This window comes from Phalacrocorax aristotelis, chromosome 14, assembly GCF_949628215.1.
Source record: "Phalacrocorax aristotelis chromosome 14, bGulAri2.1, whole genome shotgun sequence".
Classification (NCBI taxonomy): domain Eukaryota; kingdom Metazoa; phylum Chordata; class Aves; order Suliformes; family Phalacrocoracidae; genus Phalacrocorax; species Phalacrocorax aristotelis.
In genome coordinates, this window is record NC_134289.1 from 7,740,045 (window position 1) to 7,763,175 (window position 23,131).

General features: G+C 41.9%; 2 protein-coding genes across 3 annotated transcripts in view; one reads left to right on the forward strand and one right to left on the reverse strand.

The window, feature by feature from the left end:
- CABCOCO1 (ciliary associated calcium binding coiled-coil 1) overlaps positions 1-11,213 on the reverse strand; it is a 238,680-nt gene extending 227,467 nt beyond the window's left edge. For both annotated transcript variants that reach the window (XM_075109607.1, XM_075109606.1), the window contains exons 1-2: positions 10,634-11,213; positions 8,227-8,304 (exon numbers count right to left, since the gene is read on the reverse strand). In XM_075109607.1, the coding sequence (XP_074965708.1) occupies positions 8,227-8,283 (57 nt within the window). In that variant the 5' untranslated portion in view covers positions 8,284-8,304; positions 10,634-11,213. The remainder of the gene's footprint in view (positions 1-8,226; positions 8,305-10,633) is intronic.
- RHOBTB1 (Rho related BTB domain containing 1) overlaps positions 10,728-23,131 on the forward strand; it is a 54,489-nt gene continuing 42,085 nt past the window's right edge. Inside the window, exons 1-2 of the mRNA XM_075109602.1 lie at positions 10,728-11,218; positions 15,717-15,815. The gene's annotated coding sequence lies outside the window, so the exon portion shown is untranslated. The remainder of the gene's footprint in view (positions 11,219-15,716; positions 15,816-23,131) is intronic.

The following is a 23,131-nucleotide window of genomic DNA, read 5'->3' on the forward strand; positions in this document are numbered from 1 at the left end:
TTTGTGGATGAACTTGCAATTGGAAATGCACTTGACTGAGTGCTTCTCAGGAACATTGTATACAAAATTGTATTAAAAAAAAAATTATTTCCAAACGTAATGGCAAGAATATGAACTTTGTGCAAACCATTATGTGGCTACCAATATTCTGGAGCACTTCACTGACTGAAACAGGAACTGATAAAGAATGCAAAGAGATCCTCAGCCTCTCAACTTAAGGTTTAAACTAGTTTCTTTTAACCTCTGTACAATGACACATGTGGATATCATTTTGTAGAACTGGCTCATTAAACCCAGAATTCCGTGCTGAAAAGAATCTCTAAGTCACCCTTGTCGTCATCTTTGGACAATCTAAGCATTGTCTATCTTGTGTATTTATGGACATCAAAATCTTTTACACATTTCAGCATCTTACTGCAGACAAAGGATCAGATTTTCTTACTTGTTAAACTCTCTTGCTTTGCTACACAAGTACAAAATGCATAAAGCAAATATATGTGGCCCTTCTATCACCATGCAAAGAAACAGTCACTGTTTTACATGACAACCAAGGTCCCAGCTCTGCCCACCTGCCTGCCACCTCAGGAAGTGTGTGAACAGAGGTGTTCTGGGTTCCAGCCCTTTCTCTTGCCTTTCTGAACACTGGGGCAAATACTCAGCACATCCTCATACCTGCTAGGGACCCAGCTGCAGCTAAGAATAAAAGTCCAGGTCTTTTTTTCCTAATGCAACATTAGAAGACATTTGAGAGCCACCCCTTCACCTTCCCCCTCCCTTTTGTTCTCCTGCTGACTGTCAACTCTTTTGACTGAGTATGGTATCACTGGGATTGATTGCACAAGACTCACCTGAATGCCAGTCAGAATGTTTAACCTTCCATTCACCCGTACACTCTGAGACACATGATCTTCTTCAAACAGTCACCCTACGATTTGCAGGTAGGGGAAAGGCGAACAGTGGGGCAGCACTGTACTTCCAGGCTTAAAACGAACTGAACTGAGACATTCCATATATGCGGGCGTTGCTAAACAGCAAAGTCCTTGTTTATGATACACCTTATTTTACCTTCAACACACAGTGGCTTTATCACACCTCATTTGTAAAGTCTGGGTCAAGTTCTCACAAACTCAGTATATTTAATTTATTCATATTGGTAAGCCTTTCCTTAAGGAAGCTGTCCTGCTAAATCTGTTAGGCCTGAGACAATGTCTGTAATTGTGCATGAGCATAAATAAAGGCCCTAAGAATGGGCCAGTTATTCCCACAGAACACGGACAGGAGATCAGCACCATGCATACCCAGGAAGCCTACGCTGCCCCAGAACCAAAAGCAATTCAACCACATTGGCTGAAAACAGCATTTGAGCTACTGGCAATCTGAGCCTGTGGCAATACCCTTATTGATACCTAAACTATTTGGCAGGCTGCTGCTGCTGCAGCATTTTACCAGGGGACAAAAAAAAAAAAAAAAGGCTTTAGCTCAGAAGCCCCAATCTATTACACAGCAGAGAAGTAAGACACAGCATATTTTATAGAAAACCAGGCGAGTAAGAAAAGAACCCCTTAAAAAACTATTGTCCTTATGGCATGACACTTTATATGCACATACCCTGTCCCATCCTAATATCTAGCCCGTTTCAGCCAATGAATATCCCAACTTCAGGGGAAATTCTGGTCATGGTGCAGACACTATTAGAACCCCAGAAGATGCAAATGTGAAACTGGATCTTCCTCAGTTCTAGTACTCACAGACCTATTAGTAGTTCAGGAGAGAGACATAAACTAGACAAGGTGCCCTGGCAGATCCACAAAAGTGCTCACTTACGTCCTTTCCTGGTAGCCTTCTAGTTGCAAAAATGACAGCTCTGTTCTCCAGGCATGTGATGCAGCAACTACTGAAGACATTGAGTTTACCAGAGATACTTGTTCCAGACAAAAAACCCCCATGCTGCAGAATTTCTCAGATTTCCACCAATTTGTGCTGTAGGCTTTTTCACTTTCATTGCCTCATTCTGCTACTAAAAAGTAGATACAAATCCATATTTTTCTCACTATCCAGTTAGCAGTGCTCTTTGCTTTTAATTCCCAGCAGGATCAATTTTCAATGAATAATTAACAAGAGCGCTTGAAAGCTCAGAAATACAGCCTAAGAACTAAAATGTTTTCAGATGAACGCTTGTGCTTTATTAATCCATTTTACACTGGCCAATAACAAACTAGTACTTAGTTCTCTTTCTAATGGCCCAGATTAATACCAAAATACTAATGCCTTTGCCAAATAATTCAGAAAGGCAATCATGTCACTAAGCCTACAGCTTCTTTTACCTCAGAGATTGACTTCAGCCTAAGAAATAAAAAAGTCATATTTTCCATGAAACAAACCGAATATTTAAAAATAACCTGGCTTTTAACTATGGATTTTGTCAAGTTTTTCCACTGCATTTTCTGTTCTTTGGAGCCATAATATGTAACGGTATAGGTGATGTGATAGAACAGATGACAGGACAGATTGCCATATTATCTTTCAAAGAGCCAGAATAGATTCAGGGGTGGAAAGGAAGGAAACTTTCTATAGTCAGAAGTACTGACACCGATTTCCTATCTATGACTTACTTGCTAGGGTAGGTCCTTGTAACCAATTTGCTACCAGTAGCATGATCTATGACCTGCTGATGAAAAGAGTAGTCTTCAAATAAGACCCTGCAGAAGTGCTCCTTCCTAGTACAGGGTAGGGAAAGTGCATGTCACTGCACAGCTGCAAGTTCAAAAAATCCCTTTTGATAGATCTGAATCTTGGTGCCCTGTAGGCTCTGCTGGTGACTGTAGTATCAGGGTTGCCAGGCCTTCATCCCTGAAGCTGGAAGTCTGACTGTTTGTTGAAGATTCACTGGCAGCTTTAACCCTGCCGCTGGCCTTGTGTCCCAGAAGTTTTATTTAAGGAAATTGGCATAACTGGGGTTTATGCAGATAACTTGTAACTACTTCTCTTAGCAACTCTAGTTGCTGCCATCTAATCTGGCAGGACTCTGCTTTTAGATTATTTTGCTGTTTTATAATTTGATTCTTCAGTTTCCCCTGTATCTTCTGTACATTGACTAGTGGTTTTGTGTACAGTCCCAACTGAACAAAAAAGTGCATACTTGTGTTGAGAGACACAAGCATCAACTGATCCTTTTTAGTGCTAGTGAACTGTGTTCACCCTGACAACTGACAAGTTCCAGGGTAGAAATAGTGAGTCACATCATAAACATCTGCATTTTCAGAACATGGAAATACCATCAAGAATTTTTTTTCAGAAGTTGTCAAGAATTTTTCAAAACTCAGGTTGGTGAGTCATTAGGAAATACTTCTAAACTGTGTATGTCAGTCAAATGGCAACACTTGTGCTTGGAGGTCTACTGGACAAAGAACAGAGAAATTAAAGGTGTTCTTCATAACAAGCTATAATTGAAGGGACAAAATATTTCAGAAATTTATCACTAAATTTATAGAATCCTTAAAAGAAAATCAAAATAGTTTATAGTTTCTGAAATTACAAATAATTGATTACAAATAATCAAAAGTTCAGTGAATGATTAATACACATTTTAAACATTTCATGGACAAAGAATTGTGATCAGTAGTTATAATTGTAATGGCTGAACCAAAATATTAAGTACTTGTGAACATGTACATTAACTCTTTACAAACTGTTGAAAGCTTACTTCAGTGCACCTGCTTAAGAGCTGGTAGTCAAATAACAAGCAACAACATTGCCTACACCACCTTGGTCTGTGCCTTTCTCAGATTTCAAAGTATCTGAATTTTCCTAGAATATTTCAAACTATGATTCTTCAAACACTCCAGTATTTCCTGGAAGTTCTAGCAGAGTAGCAATCAATATCTAGAAAGACCGATGGAGCTTTGATAGGGATTGATCTCGTTAAGGACAACGGAAAATTTTCTTGAGTTTAGTGGCACATGTGCTCAGTCTGAAAAGAGTAAGTACTTGGTAACAAAATGCAGAAGGTTGCCAAAATTTTCTATCTGTACTAAATGTCTTCATGCTTTTTCTTTTTTAATCTACAAGTACTGTATGCAATGTTTACAGGAGCTGTTTATATATTCAGAAAACAACCTTTCTATGGCTGTCAAGACATAGAGGCTTCCAGCCCAGTGAATTTCTCTGCAGATGAAATACTAGTTTGGCATTATTTACATAATTATTTCCATTAAAATGTAAATCTGAAAATTTGAGAGTAATACTCAGTTTTCCCTTTCTTTTTCTCCGTATTTTCAAATTTTCTTATATTTTAATATGTTCATTGAAATGTATCCGGCATCTTTTCAATACCTTTCCTCTTGAAAAGCACACAGAGGAAATCTGAAAGTTTTCTCATGCAGTATACCACAATCTTCAAATGTAGAGGTAACACAAGAATCATAACCCTCTCTCTTGATCCTCTCTGCTGTCCAGCTCCACAAACCATTAAAATCCAGACCATTTTGGGGCATTCATCTGATCCACCATCTTGCTAGAACAAAGCCGTCAGAATCTGAATCCAGACACAAGGACTGCTTAATGAAACTGCATTGTAGCAGACACTTATTTACAGCAGGACAGCTCTGGTCTCCACTGGTCATAGCCTGGTGATACACTGCAAGGTGATTTCTCAACCAAACGCTTCTGTTGGTCAAGTCTCATAAGCTAATAGCAAACTAGGGATTCCAACCACACATGCAGCAAAGGAGAAGGCCTACTCAACACTCAGGTCCTCTGCCTTCTCAGAGCTGGCTTTGTGCTGTGTTGGCTTTGACTTCTGAGGAACCCCGATTCTTACACTCCATGGCAGACAGTACTACATAAGCCTGAGGTTTGCTTTCAGGCCTTTTTAAAAGCAAAAACTTCTGTTGAAAAATTTTATATAAACACCTACATTTTATTTTAGCTGATAAATGGGAGACAGAACAAAGAAGTGAAAACAGAGAGTAAGTAGATTAAACAGCATGAAGAAATACTATTTATAGTTAAATTTCCTTTTATGGATGGTAGCCTATTACCAGGGCTGGAAAAGGATGTTTACATGAGGTTCAAACACTCAACAACTAAATGTAGTTACAAGAATATATATTACCAGCTTGAGAACTATCAAAATTGCCAGTGTTGCCATTTCAGATGTGTGTGTATCCATTTTTGCATGCACATCATAATGTGAGATATCAGAAGGCCCTGTTTTTCCTGTAATTATTCAGACTGGCTTGTTTTGGCCAAAGTCCTTTGGTACTGTGAACAGTATTTGTGAGGATAGAAATAAAGTCATATTTCACACCCTTAACTGCTTGTTCTAACTTATGAACAGGATAAATGGAGGATTGAGAGACAGTAAGCATGGCAGCTCCAGTATGTGCTTTTACAGAAACCAGCATTTGAACTGACGTATACAGTCACTACAAAATTATGCCTATGTGACAGTGATGCTTATGAGAGACTCCCACATACTACACAAGAGGAGTTGGTCCTAGATGATATGGGTTGGGGGTAGTGTGCTCATTCTCATCTTCCTCAGTGGTCCCAGACTTCAAGGTTAGGAATGAAGGCACACAAAACAATTTGACATTTCAATTGTGCTAAGCCTAGGAAGGGTGATAAAACTGTATCTTTTTCTTTGAAACTGATGGTCACCAGAAGAATTTCTGCTGGCAAAGAAGTAATTTGATTAAATCCAATGTATGCTTTTAGCTAACCAGCATTTAATTCATTATGGGCCAGCTCTCCATTACTTACCTGTGATCATTTATGCTTTCCAAAGCAGAGTAAAACTCTGTTGTTCTAGTTCAGTAGCATCCCACATTCACTGCGTGGTGAAAGGTTATGGTGAAAGGTTGCTGAGAACTAAGTCCAAGTGGTATCGCAGGCCTTGGCTTGTTACACTGAGGATTTGCTAGGAATGCAGCCCCTTTGGTGTAAATCTTCTGTATTGACAGAGCAAACAACCGCACACACTATGCATTGTTGCAATCCACCTTGGTTTCAAGCAGGGATTACATTCTGCAACTCAGGCTAGGCAGAGGAAGACTATATGGCCACAATCCTTCTACCAAATGTTGCAGGAGCACGCAGCCCAGCACAAATGGAGGAACTTAGTCCCTTCTCCTTCCCCACAGTAGATCCATCCCTGAGCTCTGTAGTTACAATGTAAAAGGATAGGAAAAGAATTTTTGGTCAGTTCTTGCTCTCTCTCTGTTTTACATCTGAACACGTGGATGGATAAGCTTCAGGCAGTTTAACGTTCTACATTATTTCATGATCCCTTTTTGCCTAGATCAATTTTCTTTAATTATAAAGTCATACAATCTTTCCTTGCTGAATTTGGTGCTTTCCAAAAGATTAGTTGGGTGTGGCTAAATGTATTCACTGACTATGCTTAATGAAACTGTGGAAATTAATGAGGGAAAAGGTTTGTCTTCTCTACACTCCTTCTATAGCATCATTGTTCTTTCCAGTGTTCTTTGGAGTGCATTATTCATAGGTTTGTCCAACCTGCTTACAACCTTTTTTATTTAAAAAGACGGAGCTGTATGAGGACACCACTTTGAGTGATGCTGGATAAACAGAAACTGCCTGTCAAAGCAGAGTTTATTTGTTAGAACCACTAGACCTCTGGAATTCTGTTGTCATTTCACTCCTGCTATTTCTGAACCCCAAAGCAATGGGAGATTCAGGTAGGTTTGCCAAAATTAGGAATGCACTCCCTCTGCATGACTTTTGTATACTATAGATTTGGCATTTCCACAACCTAACTAGTATTTCTGCTCAGGCTAAAATATTTCACTGTTACACCAATTTGCCAGTGAAATCCTTTCTCTCTCATGTAGTTCCCAAGCCAATATCTTTACCCAGACAAACCTCCACCAGTCTTAGACAGAAGATTTGTCTAGTAGCAACATGAAGTGTTTCACAGTGGTAATTGCTTCAGTGTTTAGAATATTATGTTTATAACAGTCTATAAAGATGATGTAAACCTTCAGCAAAAGGTTATAGGTTCTGATGTTTTATTCAGCTGTTGCTCTGCTCACAACTCCCACTGAACTATGTACAGTGTTTTGGGTGTAGGCTTCCCAAAACCTTGTAGGAAGGAAATAAAACCTCTCCCTACTGTGGAACAGTTTGTTGTTTACAGCTTATAAGCCTTCTAAGAAAGGCTCTGAATGCCCTCAATATCTATATCACTGTGATTCTGATGTCTCTTGGGACAAAGCAGCAGCCACAAGGCCAGTACAATCTTTGCCACACAGAGATGTGGAGAACAGGAGTTCCACCTGCCCTAACAGCAAATGACAGGGAATAGGAATGTAAGACAGAGCTGGCTACAGTCTGCTGGAGGCTGCGGGCAGAGTCAGAGAATACTCAGCAATGCAGTACCACTATCTGAAGCCAGTTTCTGTCTGATGTGGCAGCAAAGGGCTACAGTAACCACACACATAACCCTAAGACCATAGAGAGTAAAATATTGAAAGCATCTATTTGTGATAACAGAGGGTAAAATATAAAACACATCTCAATAAATTGCAGCATAATGAGCCATTGGCTTCCAGACCTAGCTGGAAAGGCCAGGGACATTACTTCACCGACCTGCTCATCGCCACCTCCCATAGGGCCTCCCTTGTCACCTCAGCTCACTTAGCAGAACTGAGTGCACCAACACTCCTGATTCCGCTGCAGCACAAAGATCTCGGCTCTAATAACCAACAGATCAAACACTTCCAGGTACTGTTTGAAAATAGGTGTTAGGACTTCCAGAAAGTTCAGGCAGTCTAGCTCCATCCTATATGTTAAGTGGGTGCTGAAGAGCATAAATGCACCAACCATCACAGAACACATTTTGTGTCACTTTTCTACAGAACAAAAACCTCTCCCAGATCTATTATCCTTTAAGAACTCAGGTGTATAATGGAAGACATGAGTCATCTGGAGCTACTATAGTGAGAATGATGTAACTGCAGTTCATCCACAATGGTGCAGCAATGAAAAGACTCAGAACCATAAATATTTTTGTCACCACAGTATCTCCTGTGAATGGGGACCAATGTAATCAGAGTCTTGACATAATGATTAGTATCAGTCTGTCTTGTGACTGGGTTCAAGAGATATTGTCATAAACATTACACAACTGTCAGCCAACAACTATTCTTAAGAGCAAATTTAATAAAATGCATTGGCATCCATTCCTGGAAGCCTAGAACTTACACAACTTCTCCTCATCTGTTCCATGTGCACTTTGAAGGGTAACATCACCCTCTCCATCTCTGCTTACAGCTTCAACACCTGCAATTTTGCACAAAAAGATGCTGCATCTTAAAAGCATAAATGAAATTGTTTGTGTTGTGGTTTAGCAAAAATCAATAAAGACAGTAAATCAAAGCTGGTGAAACAGAGCAAGTGTGCTGTAAAGACCATTAGTTTTCCATACTACTGCCTACCTTATTTAAGGCTGAAACAGAATAATCACACTTTAAAAAGCAGATGACTTACTAAATACTTGCTTTTCTCTGAATTAAACACGCAGTCTTAGTATCCAAAGCATAGTTTTAAAGTAACAAAAATACCCTAGACCCAGTAACTCTAGGGCAGTGCAGAAACAGGAAACCCTGCCTTTGCTGCCATGAGAAAGTAAGTGAATGGACTATCCTCAGCCTAGAAAACCTTTCTCCCTGGTAGCATTGAGAAGCTAGCTTGTGCTGGACCCAGTTGGGGATTAAACATGGGAGTTCAATTTCCAAAACTGTCAGTCAAGAACCTTTCACACAACCTAAATTCATTTTGAAGTGCTAAGAGAAATACATGAAATAGAAGCAAGTCATTCAGTGTTCACAAAACACATCTGATTTAAAGCAAACTATATAACCTGTTACGTGGGTTGACATTTATCTCATGTGGGTTTACTTAGCAGAGCTAAAAATGTTAGCCAATACAAGGTTTGAGGCCGTCTTCTGAACAGACGCAGATGATAACCTTGTGAGCTCAGCTGTCTGCTCCAATCACCTTGCAAATGATAGTGTGTTTCCAGCACAAGTTACAGGAATTTAGACTGTTTGTACCAATTGAAATTGCACAACTATACAGTTCTGCACGCAAATGCTATGGAAGCACTGTGGAGCCTTCCTCACTGGGACTCTAAATATGACTTACCAGAACTCTGAATAAACTCTTCCCAAACAAAATAATCCTTCCATTCCTCAGGAGTAACTATGACCCAGCAATCTTTCTTTGCCCTCAGTACCGCACACACAACAAAGGTTGTTCACTTTCAGGATTTATTAAAAAATCCAAAATTTAGCCAAGTTGTTAACACTTTTTCTTTTGTTTCCTTAACGAGGGGCTCACAATACCAAGTGTCATTTATTTTAAAGGCCCAGCTCCTGGAATCCTGTGATTATCCTCCCACATTTCTTTTACAAAGTTAAAGCGCAGGGTATGCCAGTGCTTGACAGTTCTTTAACATGACAATAGATGTGCTGAAGGCAACCTATCTACGGCAGCATGGAGTTCCACACCTGCTAATTCACCCTACTGCACAGCTCAGCACACTGATTCAGCATGTATGGATACAGTACGCGTGTGTACAGTCGGTAAATTTCAGGCCTTCATGACTCCACAGGAAAGCACATGAAATAAAAATCATCAAATGAAGAAAGAAAATTCAGCAAACGCTGCTTTTGTTCTGGTTTTCATGATCTGGGGGCTAGATTCATTTGCTCTAAACAGGAAGCCTGATCTCAGCTATTCAAATAGGAGAGCACTTTGTCAGCAAGCCCAGCCTGCCTTTACCTGCAATACTGCCAGCTCCCACAGTCTTTAGGCCCTGTATCACTTTTTCTTTAGCCTAGAAGAGCTATGCTGTCAGAAACTTCCCATAACAAACATTAAATGTCACTGCTGAGTGACATGTAGCACTGGCAACTGCACAAAGGCTGAGCACCCGGTCTCCACACGCCTCCTGAAGCCACAAACAGAATGACCCAGAGTGGAAAATCATGTACAAGACACCGAGTAAGCAGAGAGTTCCTTTAATAGCTGGCTACTGGGCCATTCCCCAAACTTTACCTAAGCACTTCAGCAATATACTCTACAACCCTTATAAATACCACACGGTGCTGGATTACTTATGTCTTCCCGCTATTGTTCTCTTTAAAGAGTTCTCTTAGTGCATTTTTGATAGAGAGGTCAGACACCCTGAGGACACTATAATGGGAAACATCCTGGTAGGAAAACGGGCTTAACATTGCTTTTTAGCTACGATTCAGCATGAATCGATTCATATTCCCCGAGAGGGTGGTGGAGCCCTGGAACAGGCTCCCCAGGGGGGCATCACGGCACCAGCCTGGCGGTATTCAAGAAGCAGTTGGACAACACAACACCCTCACAGACATGGTGTGAGTTTGGGGCTGTCCTGTGCAGGGACAGGAGTGGACTCGATGATCCTTGTGGGTCCCTTCAAACTCAGGACATTCTATGATTCTATGAAAATTCTTTGTGAGGAAACCGAGGTCAACAGTGCAGCGTGATTTGCCCCGCAGGCAGAAACGTTAAACACGGAAGGATACAGACCCCGGACCCGCCATCGGATTCAACATTTCATCACGCGTGTGCTTACACAGGGCGGATGTCCATGCTAGTCACACCGGCGGGGGGAACAAGGCACCTCGCAGGATTCCCTGGCCGGCAGCCTCTCGGATCCTGGCAGCCAGCTCTCTGAGGGCAGGAAGGGCGGCGCGCCGCTCCCCGCCGCCTGCCCGAGGGGGCGAAACGTCCCGCAGGGGCCACCGCGACACCCGCGCCGGGGCCGCGGAGCCGTCGCACCTCACCTGAGCGGCGCCACCGCAGAGGGCAGCGCCGCCCCGCCCCCTTCCTCCCCCCCCGCCGCGCGCCTCTGGTAACGGCCGTAACGGTCGTAACGGCCGCAACGGCACCCGCGTGCTGGAGCGCGCTCACGCGCCGCAGCCCGCCCCGGGGAGGGGGGGGGGGGGGGGGGGGGCGCTGGCTGGGCTGGCTGGGGCGGGCCGGCCGCTCCGCTCCCCGCCGCGCCGCGCCGAGCCGGGCCGGGCAGGGCAGGGCAGGGCAGGGCGGACCGCAGCGCAGCGCGGCGCTGAGGAGGCGGGCCGCGCCGCGGCGGGCAGAGCGCTGCGGGAGGCGGCTGGCGCTTCGACCCTGTCCCCAGCGGGTCCCGCTCCGCGCTCAGGTGAGGTGCGCGGCCCCGGCGGGCGGGCAGGGAGGGAGGCGGGCAGGCAGAGAGGCAGCCGCCGCCGCCAGGCGCTGCCCGGGACGCTTGCCAGGCCGGGCGCGTCGGGAGGGCGGGTGACCCGCCGGGCCGGGGGTGACAAGCCCGGCCGGCCCCGGGGGGAGCGGGAAGCTGCCGCGGAGGAAGCAGCGGCGGAGGCACGGCGAGGCTGGGGGCGGGCCGGCGGGCAGGGGGAGTCCGGCCGCCGCCTCTCTTCCAGGGCAGCTCCTGACAGGAGCCCCCGGCCCCTTCGGGCCGCGCGTCCCGCCGCCGGGGGAGAGCCGGCACCGCCTGGCCCGACCTGGGGTCCCGCTGCCTTCCCCGGCACGGCCGAAAGCGCTGTGACAGCTCCCGTGGGCGTGCCGGCGGTCCCGCTGCTGCGCTACCGGGCTGTTAAATACCGTTACACCTATTTATCATTTCTGCGGTTGAACGCGGTGTAAACAGTGAGCTGGGGTATGTAGCGCTACACCTGATATGACTTTTACTTGTCCGAGCAGAGGGCTTCTTTATACGGTTTATCCTGGCTACCCTGTCTTTTTGAAAACTCGATGTACAAAACTAAAATCTATTTGCATTTCCCTTTCTGGGTATTGATCTGGCACATTCACCATAAAAATTAAAGTTTCCTCTTATATAGATTCTCCAGGTGCTTTCTGAACGCGCTTTGTTTGAAAAGCAATTTACTGAATTAACGTAGCATGCACAAAGATAACCTGAGTTGATGTAGTAGCAAAGTAACGTCTATCGCATGAGCAAAACTGGAATATTCCTGCCCTTAGGTTCCTTTTTAACCTTAAATTATTAATGGTTCTCTGCATTACGTGAATGAAATTTGCAGTCGGTACAGAGTGCAAATGCATGTAGAGAACCAGCTACAAGAGGAGCTGGTTATGAAGAAGGATGTGTCTCCAAAGTGACTAGCAGGAGGATGAAGACAGAGAGCCGCTTCAGCTCCTTACAGTTGTTGAGAATGTCTGAGGGAGAAGCAGTGAGCTGAACCCTGCCCAGCTCTTTTGCAGCTCTCGGAAGAGAAGAATGAGAAAAGGACAAAACTTTTCCCTGCTTGGGGAGCATAGGAAACTGGAGCTTTAGTACATACACTTCTGTTTAGCAGCTGTTCACTGAGTTGTTGTGGGTGCTCCTAAGGTAGGGTGAAGGGCAGTCATAGTCTTCTTTTAGAACCCGATTGTCAACTTCTCACCAAATGCTGACATTTGTACTTAGTTAAAAGTATTTACACCACGCCATCCATTACTTTTGTCTATGGAATCAGTACAGGAAAAAATTCCTTTATCTCCAAGGGAGACCCCAGAAGAAGAATGCTTGTCTAAACTGAAGTAGGAAGGGCAAAACACTTACATTTACTATGGATTCTGGAACATTAAAGGTTTGAAAACATGCTGAGAGGAAATGTTGGTTTAGGTATCAATGGGAAGTAAAATTTCTACTGTCTGTTCAACCATGTAATGCACAGTAAGCGAGGTGTGTCATAGTAAAGATTACAACAGTGGACTAAGGTCCTGCTCTTTCTTTTACTCAAACTTTTTCCAGTATTTGAACTTTTAACAGCAGAAGTTTGAAGTAAGACCATATTAAACAAAGCAGAAACAACGTCTTTATAAGCAGTTAGTTTGCTTCCACATAATCCCTCGACGTTAAAGAGATTTTGGGCAGATGTACAGAAAATGTGTGATTTACAGAAATATGACACCAATACATGGAGATGATAGGCTAGTAAAGGGAAGCTCTTAACTAGGTTGAGAGGGTAAAATTCTGCAATATTGTTAGTTCAGTAATAATATTAAAAAAAAGAAACAGAATAACTGGTGGAGAAAAAAAAGACTGGATCAACTTAGGCTACTGAACAACCCAAAGGTGAAGCTGGTGTGGATCTGAGATAAAAATTGGGCTGAGTTGTCCTTGAGCTTTCTCTAGTGTCTTTGTGTTAGAGGAGTGACTTGTCCATAGCAGAAGAGGCTCCTAGGCCAGATCACATATGGCCTTCTACGTGTTGGCCCCGAGGAGCCGTCCAGAGAGCCCAGCGTTCCACATGGTCTCGTCTTCATTCCTTCTGGGCCTGGTTTGCACTGCGATTGTATCGCCTGCCAACCTGTGACACCAACCACCTGCTCCTCCCCTTCCTCCATGTTTAAAGGAAGTTCCCCACCTTGGAGAATTAGACCATATAAGTACATCCCTCACTGAATTACTCTTTTTTCCAGCTGGCTTTAGTTTCCCTCAGCTTACTGTGACCTTACTGCATGTCCTGCAGACAGCACCATAGTGTGCTTGCTGTCTGGGTGAGCATTAGTTCAGGTACTGCCTGCCTGGGTGAGGAGCAGATGGGAGAAAGAAGGAATTGCGCTGCCACAGCCAGAACTGATGCTCTCTGGTGCAGGCATACAGGGTAAGAATCACACAAAGCCAGCTCTCTTTTCAGCTGTGAGCTTTTCAAGACTCAGTAAGGTTTATCTGCTGTATTCTTCTGAGAGCAGATCATCATCACAGAAATAGAAAGTCTGCCTCCACTACCATGGTAGGGAAGATGTATATAATTTGGAGTTGTAATCAGGCAGCACAATGGTAATTAAGATCAGAACCTTTCTTTTGTGGTCCCAACTATCTTCAAACCCAGAGAACGGAAATAAGATTGAGGGGCAGGGGGATGGAGGCCAAGAACATTTTTTTCTGTGGAGTGGAACTTTTAGGCTTATGCTTTAGTAATGATGAAAATCAGGTTTAACTACATTTCTATCTGTTTACGCTCTTCAAACAACTGGTCTGACTTTAGAGCATAACAATTAAAAAAATCTCTCAGCAAGCAGGAGAGTCTCAATGTGGCCTTTGATAGGACAATAATGTAAATAATTAATGATTTCTGAAAAAGAATTATGAATGAGCTGGGGAAGAGCTTTGTGTGTCTGTCTGAGAGTGAGAAGGATTCAGTGTATCCGTGGAGGCCACGTCTGTGGATTTTAATGAGGGCAAAGCAGAGAACGGCTGGTTGAAGTGTATGAGATCTCAGTGGAATAAAACCAAAGCAAGCTCTGAGTTTATGATCAGATAAACCAGATTTTTTTTTTGAAAGGGATATTCTGAAAGAAGCTGCAAATAACTTCTGATCTGCCGTCAGTACTGAGGAAGCAAATGAACAGTTATGGATGATGCAGTATCACGTAAATAGGTATTTACACAGTTGGAGAGCCCTGTGTGTGCTAGTGCGCAGTGGAGTTTTGTTTCATTGTGCGATAAGGCTGTTATGTGTAGGGCTCACAAATAGAGCTATGTGTGGAGACCATAAGGGCCTGCCTTGGAGAAAGTCAGGGTAAAGACAATAAAAAAGATGGTGAGAAGATTTTTTAGTTGTAGCTGCATGAAACATGGCAGTTAAGGAAGGCTGATATGGTCTTTGCCACTAAAATGCTTACGGATAAGCAGCAAAGTTGTTTCTAGGGAAGGGAAGGACTTCTAGAGGGATATAAAGATAATGCCTCTAGCTCTAGTGTCAATTCCTGTGGCTTGTCTATTCCACAAAGGTGGAATGAGGTGTTACTTCATTTTCTGTGTTCACTCTCACTGTTGCCTTGGGCAGGGTATCTACAGAAGGTGGGAATTTCTGTGAGAAACTAACTTCAGTCCTAAATTCAACTCTGAAATGTTGCTGCTAAGGAGTGAGAAATGCCTAGAAAAGATAAGCAGGCCGCTAGTCCCTTCAGCTGAAGAATCTGCATTTCACTTCTTGTTTTCAAGCTAGCATGAAACCTCTGAAAGCCACTTGTGTCATCGAGTGTTGCTTTTAGGGCAGCATCTGAGGTAAAATCAATGTTGCTCCCACCTTAGGTTCTTGGAAAACCTCAGCCTTGTTCCTGGATGGGAACCAAGCCACAATAGTGCAGACATTTACCAAACCCAATGAAGCACTAATATAATTAATTTCACTTGGGACCAAAGGTGGAAGCAACATAGAAGACCCAGTTCACGTGTTATCAGGCTGCCAGCTCATATTTTAGAGTATTGTCACCTTCCTGAAGGTGGGCAAAAAATCCCTCCTCAGAGTCTGTTAGCTAACCTATGAAGAGCTGGTTGACTGTGATACAGCAGTGTTTGCTTCTGACACATAAGGTGATTTTTTAAAAAATCTAAATTCAGAGGAAGATTATTCAGGAACAAGCTTTATTTGTCAGAGCTGTTCCAATCTCCAGTTATGGTCAAAAGCTCATCTATCTACCCATGATTTCTTTGGTGCATTGGAGTGAACAGTTAGTATTTTAATCCAGATATTCAATATACCTGTTTGAAACTGAACTGTTTTGTTGACCAAGCAGGCCTGTTTTACAATATAAAATGGATCATAAGAGATGTCTTTGGTATTGCATGTGTTGTAATTTTAGGTTGAAAATAGTAATGCTTATTTTGTTTATTCTCTCTCTTTTTTTTTTCCTCCTTTCCCCTTCAGGAGTGCCACAGTAAGAGAAAGGCATGAAATATCTTTAATGGAATTCTGCTTTTGATCAAGCTGTTAAAAATGGATATGAACGTTATTTTCTCCTGTGAGGTAAGTATTCCCAGGGAGTAATTAAACAAAAAACAACCCAAAAAAACCCAAACCTGACTCATTTCACTAAAGTGTTGCCTGTCACTGCTGCTGCTCTGTCCAGCAGCTTTTGGTCAGGTATTTCAAAGTTATAGCATCTGTGACTTGGAGAACTTTGTACTAAAAGTCTTGACTAAAAAGTCCTAGAATTAATCCTTGCATTTACAGATTAGTCAGCTTTGTTCTGATATTCCAGTAGATTAAAAAAAATGTATAAAGGATGTGCATTGTTGCAGAGTTAGTGTAATGGGTGGGTTCTGCTCATAGTAGCTTTTGACCCGATGTCAATCTTTTCTTCAAAGCATCAAAGAAACGGAAGCTGCTAAGTCTAATTTTCAAGAGTGAATACTTACACAGACTAACTACAGATGCAGGAAATGAGTGAGATCCTGGGATGAAAAAAGAGCTTGTACCACAAATATGCGGGTACTCTTTCATGCAGCCAGGCAGCTTTCTCTGTTCCTGCTCTGCGCAGCCTAGGGAAAAGGTGGGGCTGTTGCCAGCCTGAATTACAGGTGCATATTAATAATGCTGTTGCCAAGTCCCACGCCCACTTCTTCACAGGTTCATACAGTAAACATGTAAGTTAGCAAAACCAAATACATTGCTTTAATTTAGGATCACAGGAAAATTCAGGTTGTAAGGAACCTCAGGAGGTCATGTAATCCAGCCTCTGCTCAAATTTTGGAGTCAATGAAATTAGGTCATTTTCACCCATTGGCCTTTCCAGTCTGTTATATGTTCAGAAGCGTTAGAAAAGATGGATATATATCTTGCCATTTAAATATACATTCTAATAATGCAGATAGGAGCATAACATGCTACTAAAATTTGTTCAGAAGGGAAAACATTTTAATTAAGACAGGATTGTACAAGAGTGGTCGGCTTCTCTGAACAAAGGAAACAATAAATCTCTGATGTGTTCATTTCTTGCAATTACAAATGAAACCTCTACAGGTCATCTAACACAGTGACATGCTGCCAATATTTTCAAGACGGGTTCCCTGCAAGAATGACCCCTTCCCAGGCATCTCTAGGGAATCTGTTTATTTACTTTCTCATGTAGGCAAAATCTCTTTCTCATAATGAAGGGAAGTGAACACATTGCTTATCCTGCCTGATACATGTTACTGAAACATTTCCTCTGAAGTATAAATATTTGTTCATGGGAAAACATAGTGACAATGTGAATAAAAATAAGCATCTTGTCAGGAAGCTTAAGAAGCAATCTCTTCCCCCAGGCTTTCAAAGTAAACACAAACCAAGCTTTGCCCCCCATCATTATGTACTACCAAACAGAATGTTTCATGAGCCGTAGGAATGACTACTTTGGTGTTTTAGCCAGGGAGGGTCATACAAAGAAGGGGTTAATGCTGTCAGGAGAAGGAGATTTCAGCATTCAGAGCCTCATAGGAGGGTCATTCAAGTGCAGAGACACGGTTTACTTTGGATTTATGCTTATCTTAATGTGATTTGAATTGATCCCTCAAAATTGGTAATTTAATAGCTTTAGTAGTTACATTAGTAATTTAATGAGCCCCCTCCAGCACATCGTCAAAGACAAACGCATACTTTCTGAACAAAAATAGAAGTTGTTTTATAGGTAATACAGTTCCTGAAAGCCAGTATATAATATTACACGTATGCCAGTTGTGATGCTATGAATTATTTAATATACACTAAGAGAGATCTCAGCACCACAAAGTACTTACTAAGCCAAATGGCACACCTAAGAACCCCAATATCTCTTTTCACCTCTGCTCCCAGTGTCCAGTCTCACTTCCTGGTCTGATTTTCTGTCTCTAAATGAATTTCTGAGTGACGCTCATAGCTTATGTAATTAAGTTACAGAATAACATTATTGGAAACTCGCCGTTTCCACACCAGTTGCTTCTGTGATTGGGTCTCACTTCTTGGCAGGTGTGGACAAAAATCAACTTACGTATTGTCATGTGCTTTAGTCAGAAAATGCTATGTCTGTGGAACGCATGTCTTTGTAGAGGTGTTATTTGCTCCTTAATAACCTGGTCACAGCTTATTTGCTTATGGGCTTCTGTGTCACTTGAGGCATTATGAGACGAGTAGTAGTAAATTTAGCTCTCTGGTTAAAGAAGCTACTGCTCTCTCAGAGATTACTTTCTCCACAGTCAGTGGAATAAAGAAGGTACATGTGTGATAGCCACTACAGCGCAGTGTCTAGTAATTTAATTTAGCTGACAATTCAGACAGGTAAAAACAAAGTTGGACTGTGCAAAACCAACGGTGGGGGACCGGGGTGCGTCTTTGAAACAGTAACCTTCAGTAACATTAAATGTAGTAGAACAAATTTTCAACTTTAAAACTGCTCGAGCTGGTTCTTCACAAGCTTATGATTGCTTGTGACTAGAGATGAGAAAATTGGGGAACCGCTGTGTGTCTGCAGCTGTGGGGTGGGGGGAAGGGGCAGTGTTGCTGTTTGTTGCTTTTAATATTTGTAAGTCAATTTACATTCTATAGCAGTGTCTATCACAGACTGTTGAAATCCTGTACTAAGCACATTTCTAACTTCACCATGGGATTTCCTGTGCTTTTGGTAAAGGAGAATGAATGGTTCTTACAACACCTATGCAGAATCAGGAGAAAATTCTTTGTTATTGTTAGGTGGGAAATGAAGAAAGAAACGATGCAGTTCTGAAATGTCCGTTAATTCAGGGAGCTTAAGCAACAAGGTACCGAACACAACAAATCCAAGTTGTGATATAAAAGCATTGCTGTCACCCCAGAGCATCCTCTTGCCAACTGGAAGTACCTGTGCCTCACAGTTTTGGAAGCAAGGGCCTAGTGCTCTCAAGATGAGGCTTTGCAGCAATAAAAACACATTTAGTATGGTAACAGTAGCTGAGCTTTAGATACTTGCTTATTTTCAACACTTTGTCAGTGGTAAAATGTGCTTCTGCACGGCCTCCTAAATGGACAGGTGTTCCAAATAATTATCCTGAGCAACAGGTACAATCAGGTCTTGATTTGTGGCTATTGCTTAACACTTGAACTCCTTAAATTTGGCTCTTCTATTTCAGATGTATGTTTTTGACTGTCATATGTGCTTAGGCATACATGTAGATTATTGGTCACTAAATAAAGAGGAACATTTTAAAAAGTACTTCCCAGTCTTCTAAGGAAAATACCTGTGGGTCAGGTTTTTCTTGAGGCAATGCAACTGTCTCCTTTGGGATTTCTCAAGGGGTGAATTTGGTTCTCTTAATCCTCCTTTCTTTGTGTGTTTGCAACAGTGGTTCCCACTGGAAACACTATAGTCAGGGAACTCTCAATATTTCTCTTCCAGTAATAGTACAATAGTATTTTAGTTGTAGTTCTGAATTTCATCTTGAAGCCTAATGTAAAAAATAAGTGCTGTTTACCTATTTTAAATTGGAATGGTGGAGAAATATTTATCTTCTGTAACAGATATAGTTTGACAAAATTTTATAGGCCGTTGCTTCTGTAAATAATGTAAATGATTCATAATTTTTCCTGCAAAAATATTTTGGAGGTGAGTTTGGAGAGGCATTCAGTTCACTTGAGGCTTCTATAATGCTACAAAATGCACACTGCTTCAGCACTTTTGGCAATATGTATGGGAACAAATAAGTTTAATATCTTTGTAGTTCTTCTCTTCTACCCTTATGCAGGAAAAGAAATCTTGCCTGACTCAGAAAAGACTGTAAAGGGTTCTTTAAAAATAAAAAGCTACATGCCTTGCTACTTTATTTAAAAAGAAAAAAATGTTAGTAGAATTCATGATGTTTTGTCAATATGACTTCCAAGCAATGAGTGCATGAGATATTTCAAGGCACTGAGATACTTCTGATTTTGCCAAAGCTCCCTGAATGCCTGATTAAGTTCAAAACCACTGCTGGTGGTTCTAGTTTGGTTTTAATTTTGCAAAGGTAAATTCTGCTCCTGACATATTTAAATGCTGCAGTTATCTGTTTGTGTATGTGTGATTGCAAAGGGATGTCTTTTTCTCCATACCGTGCAAATCACACAGTATTACATAGTAGCTTGAATCCTTTAAGCTCTCTCTTTTGCCTAATCTGTATTTCAAGCCTGTAACAATGATACTTTGACAGTTCCTGGAGTTAGTACGTTCCACACCCTCTCTAAAATCTGCAAATACGTGCAAGAAAGATGTGCTTTCATGGTTGGTGGCGTTTGAATGGTAGCATTAAAGAACAGAATCCTTTTTGGTAACTATTCCTAGCAAACATAATTTGGGAAAGTCTGATCAAACAGCCTGTGGTGAAACATGCAAACGGTCTTCATTCCCTGCTTCTTAGGCTTGGAATCCTTTGTGTGCATTCGCTCGTACGGATCACTTGTGTGCATTCCTCTGCAATTTCTGCAATTACGGTTATCCTTCAGCTACACAGTTTTACTAGAATTTATAGAAAGTGTTTCGGGGGGGGAGAAAGATGTCCATCAGAACCATCCCTGGTAATAGTCTTTCTGCATATGATCTAAGGCCTTGACTAATTGGGAAAACAAGGAAGTGATAAATAGAACTGCTTAGACATATTGAAGAAAACCGCTAAAATTGATGAGCAGTATTTGAACAGTAGAAACCTTGTGTTGATATAATCCAGTCTAACCCAAGGAAAATAAGTTTGTGTTGCAACAGTGCAGTCTTTACACGGTAATCTGTGCTAGTGTAACAAAGTCATGTTGTTAAACTGGTATAAATGTTGGTAAGAGGCACAAGGTCTTATCTGCCTGGAAAAGCTTTCTTTTTCAAAAAAATGTAGGGTTCAAAAGTAGAGAATGTGCAGAATGTAACAGGATTTTCAGACTTTTAATTTGGATCTTGAATGATTAAAGCCACAGTGTTGCTACTGTGCAGAATCACACTATTCAAAACAAACAAAGAACTGTACTGTAATCTTAGGGAGAGAACTGTAATCTAAACCAGTTCATTTTTTGAACAACCTAGTGGAAAAAGCATTGAAGAGATAGGTGTTTCGTTCAGTGCTGTTTTGTTTCAGCTACTTTAAGTTATATACCTTCATCTTTCTAAGACAAACATGTTGCAACTAATCCTATGGACTTTTTCATCTTGAATTATCACCTGAATTGAAGGCCAGAGGAGTCAATGGAAGCTTTCCCATCTGTTTCAGTAGGACTTATATCAGGCTCTTAAACTGTAATTGGGGTCTTCTACTTTTGCGTCTAGCTAACTATGGGACAGAGGTGCGTAAGTTGTAGTTAATAAGGCTGTTTCTCAAAGATTAATGATGGTGAGATTAAGCTGCCCTGGATTCTTCTATTTAATCCTGCTTTATTGGTTTGACACCGTGTAAAGATCAGAATATGGCTGTTGGCTGCTGTTCTTGCATATAAGCAGTGGTTCAGAGACCAATAATACTAGTCTTCGGCAACTGTGAAAAAGGAGAGAAAATCCATTTTGCTTCTCTTCCCCTCACCACCCCTACCCTACACCTTCCAGTTCCTGTAATTAGAGATCTGTGTTCAAGACTTGTCCTCGTGATCTCTGTATAGCACCAGTATAAGCCACTCAGAGCAGTAATGGCATGTTGTTGCAGAGACCTCTATTTATGTATTGCTCCTGTACAATTTATGCAGTCTTTGACCAATATTTCAGCTTCTAAAATCTGCTCTACATTTTGTATCCTTCTGCATATAAAGCTACTAGGCTTTTAATACATTAGGTGGTTTTTACAAGCCTCAAAAGGCAGGCAGAGTATTTATAATGCTTTAAAGAACGAGAGCTGATCCATTTATATATGGCTTTTAAAGCTCAATAGCTCGGATCAAGAGTGAGAAGCAAGGACTGTTCGCCATTGAAAACCTCCTTTTGTACATTATACAAGGGTTCCAAGGTATCACTGTCTCTTTGAAACTCGGTACTCAGAGAGAGGTGTATTTCAACTGATCTACATAGGGAGGGATGGAGACTAACAGCTAGCCAGGTCAGGCAGACAGAAAATCTTCCCCAGATGAATGTTTGCTGTGACTCTTGTTTCATTCCACAAAGACGTTCTTTCCATTCCATTAGCATCTAATTAGATGGCAGAAATATTTTAAGAAACCGAACAGTTATGCAGATACCAGCACTACAGGTGAGATAATTGGATGACATAGTACAGACGTGAAATCAGTTCTTCAAGGTGAGGGTTTGCTCCTGGGATAAGCATTTCATATACGTGTGAATGTTCTTCTGTGAAGTGGCAGTAAGGTGTTACTCTGGGCTGAAAATGTATTTCTGGTATGTCCCAGTCTGTGAACAGAGGCAGTAGCTAGGGGCAGAATTGTCAAGAAATTAGAATAATTCTTTGCATATTTGTCAAACTATCACTGCTGCATTAAGCATAGCATTCCCCTTAATTTTGGTTAGTGAGCTTTATAAAATATAAAACTTGAGTAGATTGCCATAGAGAGCAAACCTTGATTTTGAAGACGAATCCTCCTGTACCTTGGAAAACCTTTTAAATACTGGAAACAGCTGATAAAACAGGCATGCTTTGAATAGTTGGTAAAAAGTCTTATGACACTTTGGCGCAACACTTCCAGTTTCATTCCCTGGCCAAACAGCAAAATGACACACATTCAAGAAGAAATCCTCCTACTAGTCAGTTCCTCCCATTTAGCTTCTGTTTGGAACTGTTTTTATAAGCTGATTAAATCTTTCTTACCCATGTGGTAGTTCTGAGGATCTAGAAGCAGGGAATATAGCAAATACAAGCCATTGGAAACTTCTTACCATTTAAAAAATTTACACATCTAGTACAATACCGTGCTGTACAAGAAATTCTTAATACAGCCTTGTCCCCTCTGGGTTGGGAATGCAGTGAGCCATGACTCTGCCACTTCTTCCCTTGGGAGGCTCTTATACAACCGCTCAGCTGTTTCTCTTGCTGTTCTTCATATTAAGCCAAAATTTTATTTTGCTTAATTGTATCCTGGTACACCTAATTTTGCAAACTGGCACTATTCAAATGAATCCACTCCCTTTTAAGACCAGACTATGCAGCCTGTAGAAAGAGAAGTGCAGCAGCAAAGGCAGTAATAGAGTTTTGTAAGGTTTCATGGGAGAGACTCTGACAGTGCAAGTGAACAGGCTGAGATGCACCTGAGTCAGTGGAGTGCCCTTTCAGCAGCGAAGGCTAACCACATACTGGGCTGTGCTAGGACAAGTGTATCGAGGAGGTCAATGGCAGTGACGATTCCCCTCTACTCAGCACTTACCAGGCTGCATCTGGAGTACTCTGTGTCCAGTTTCAGGC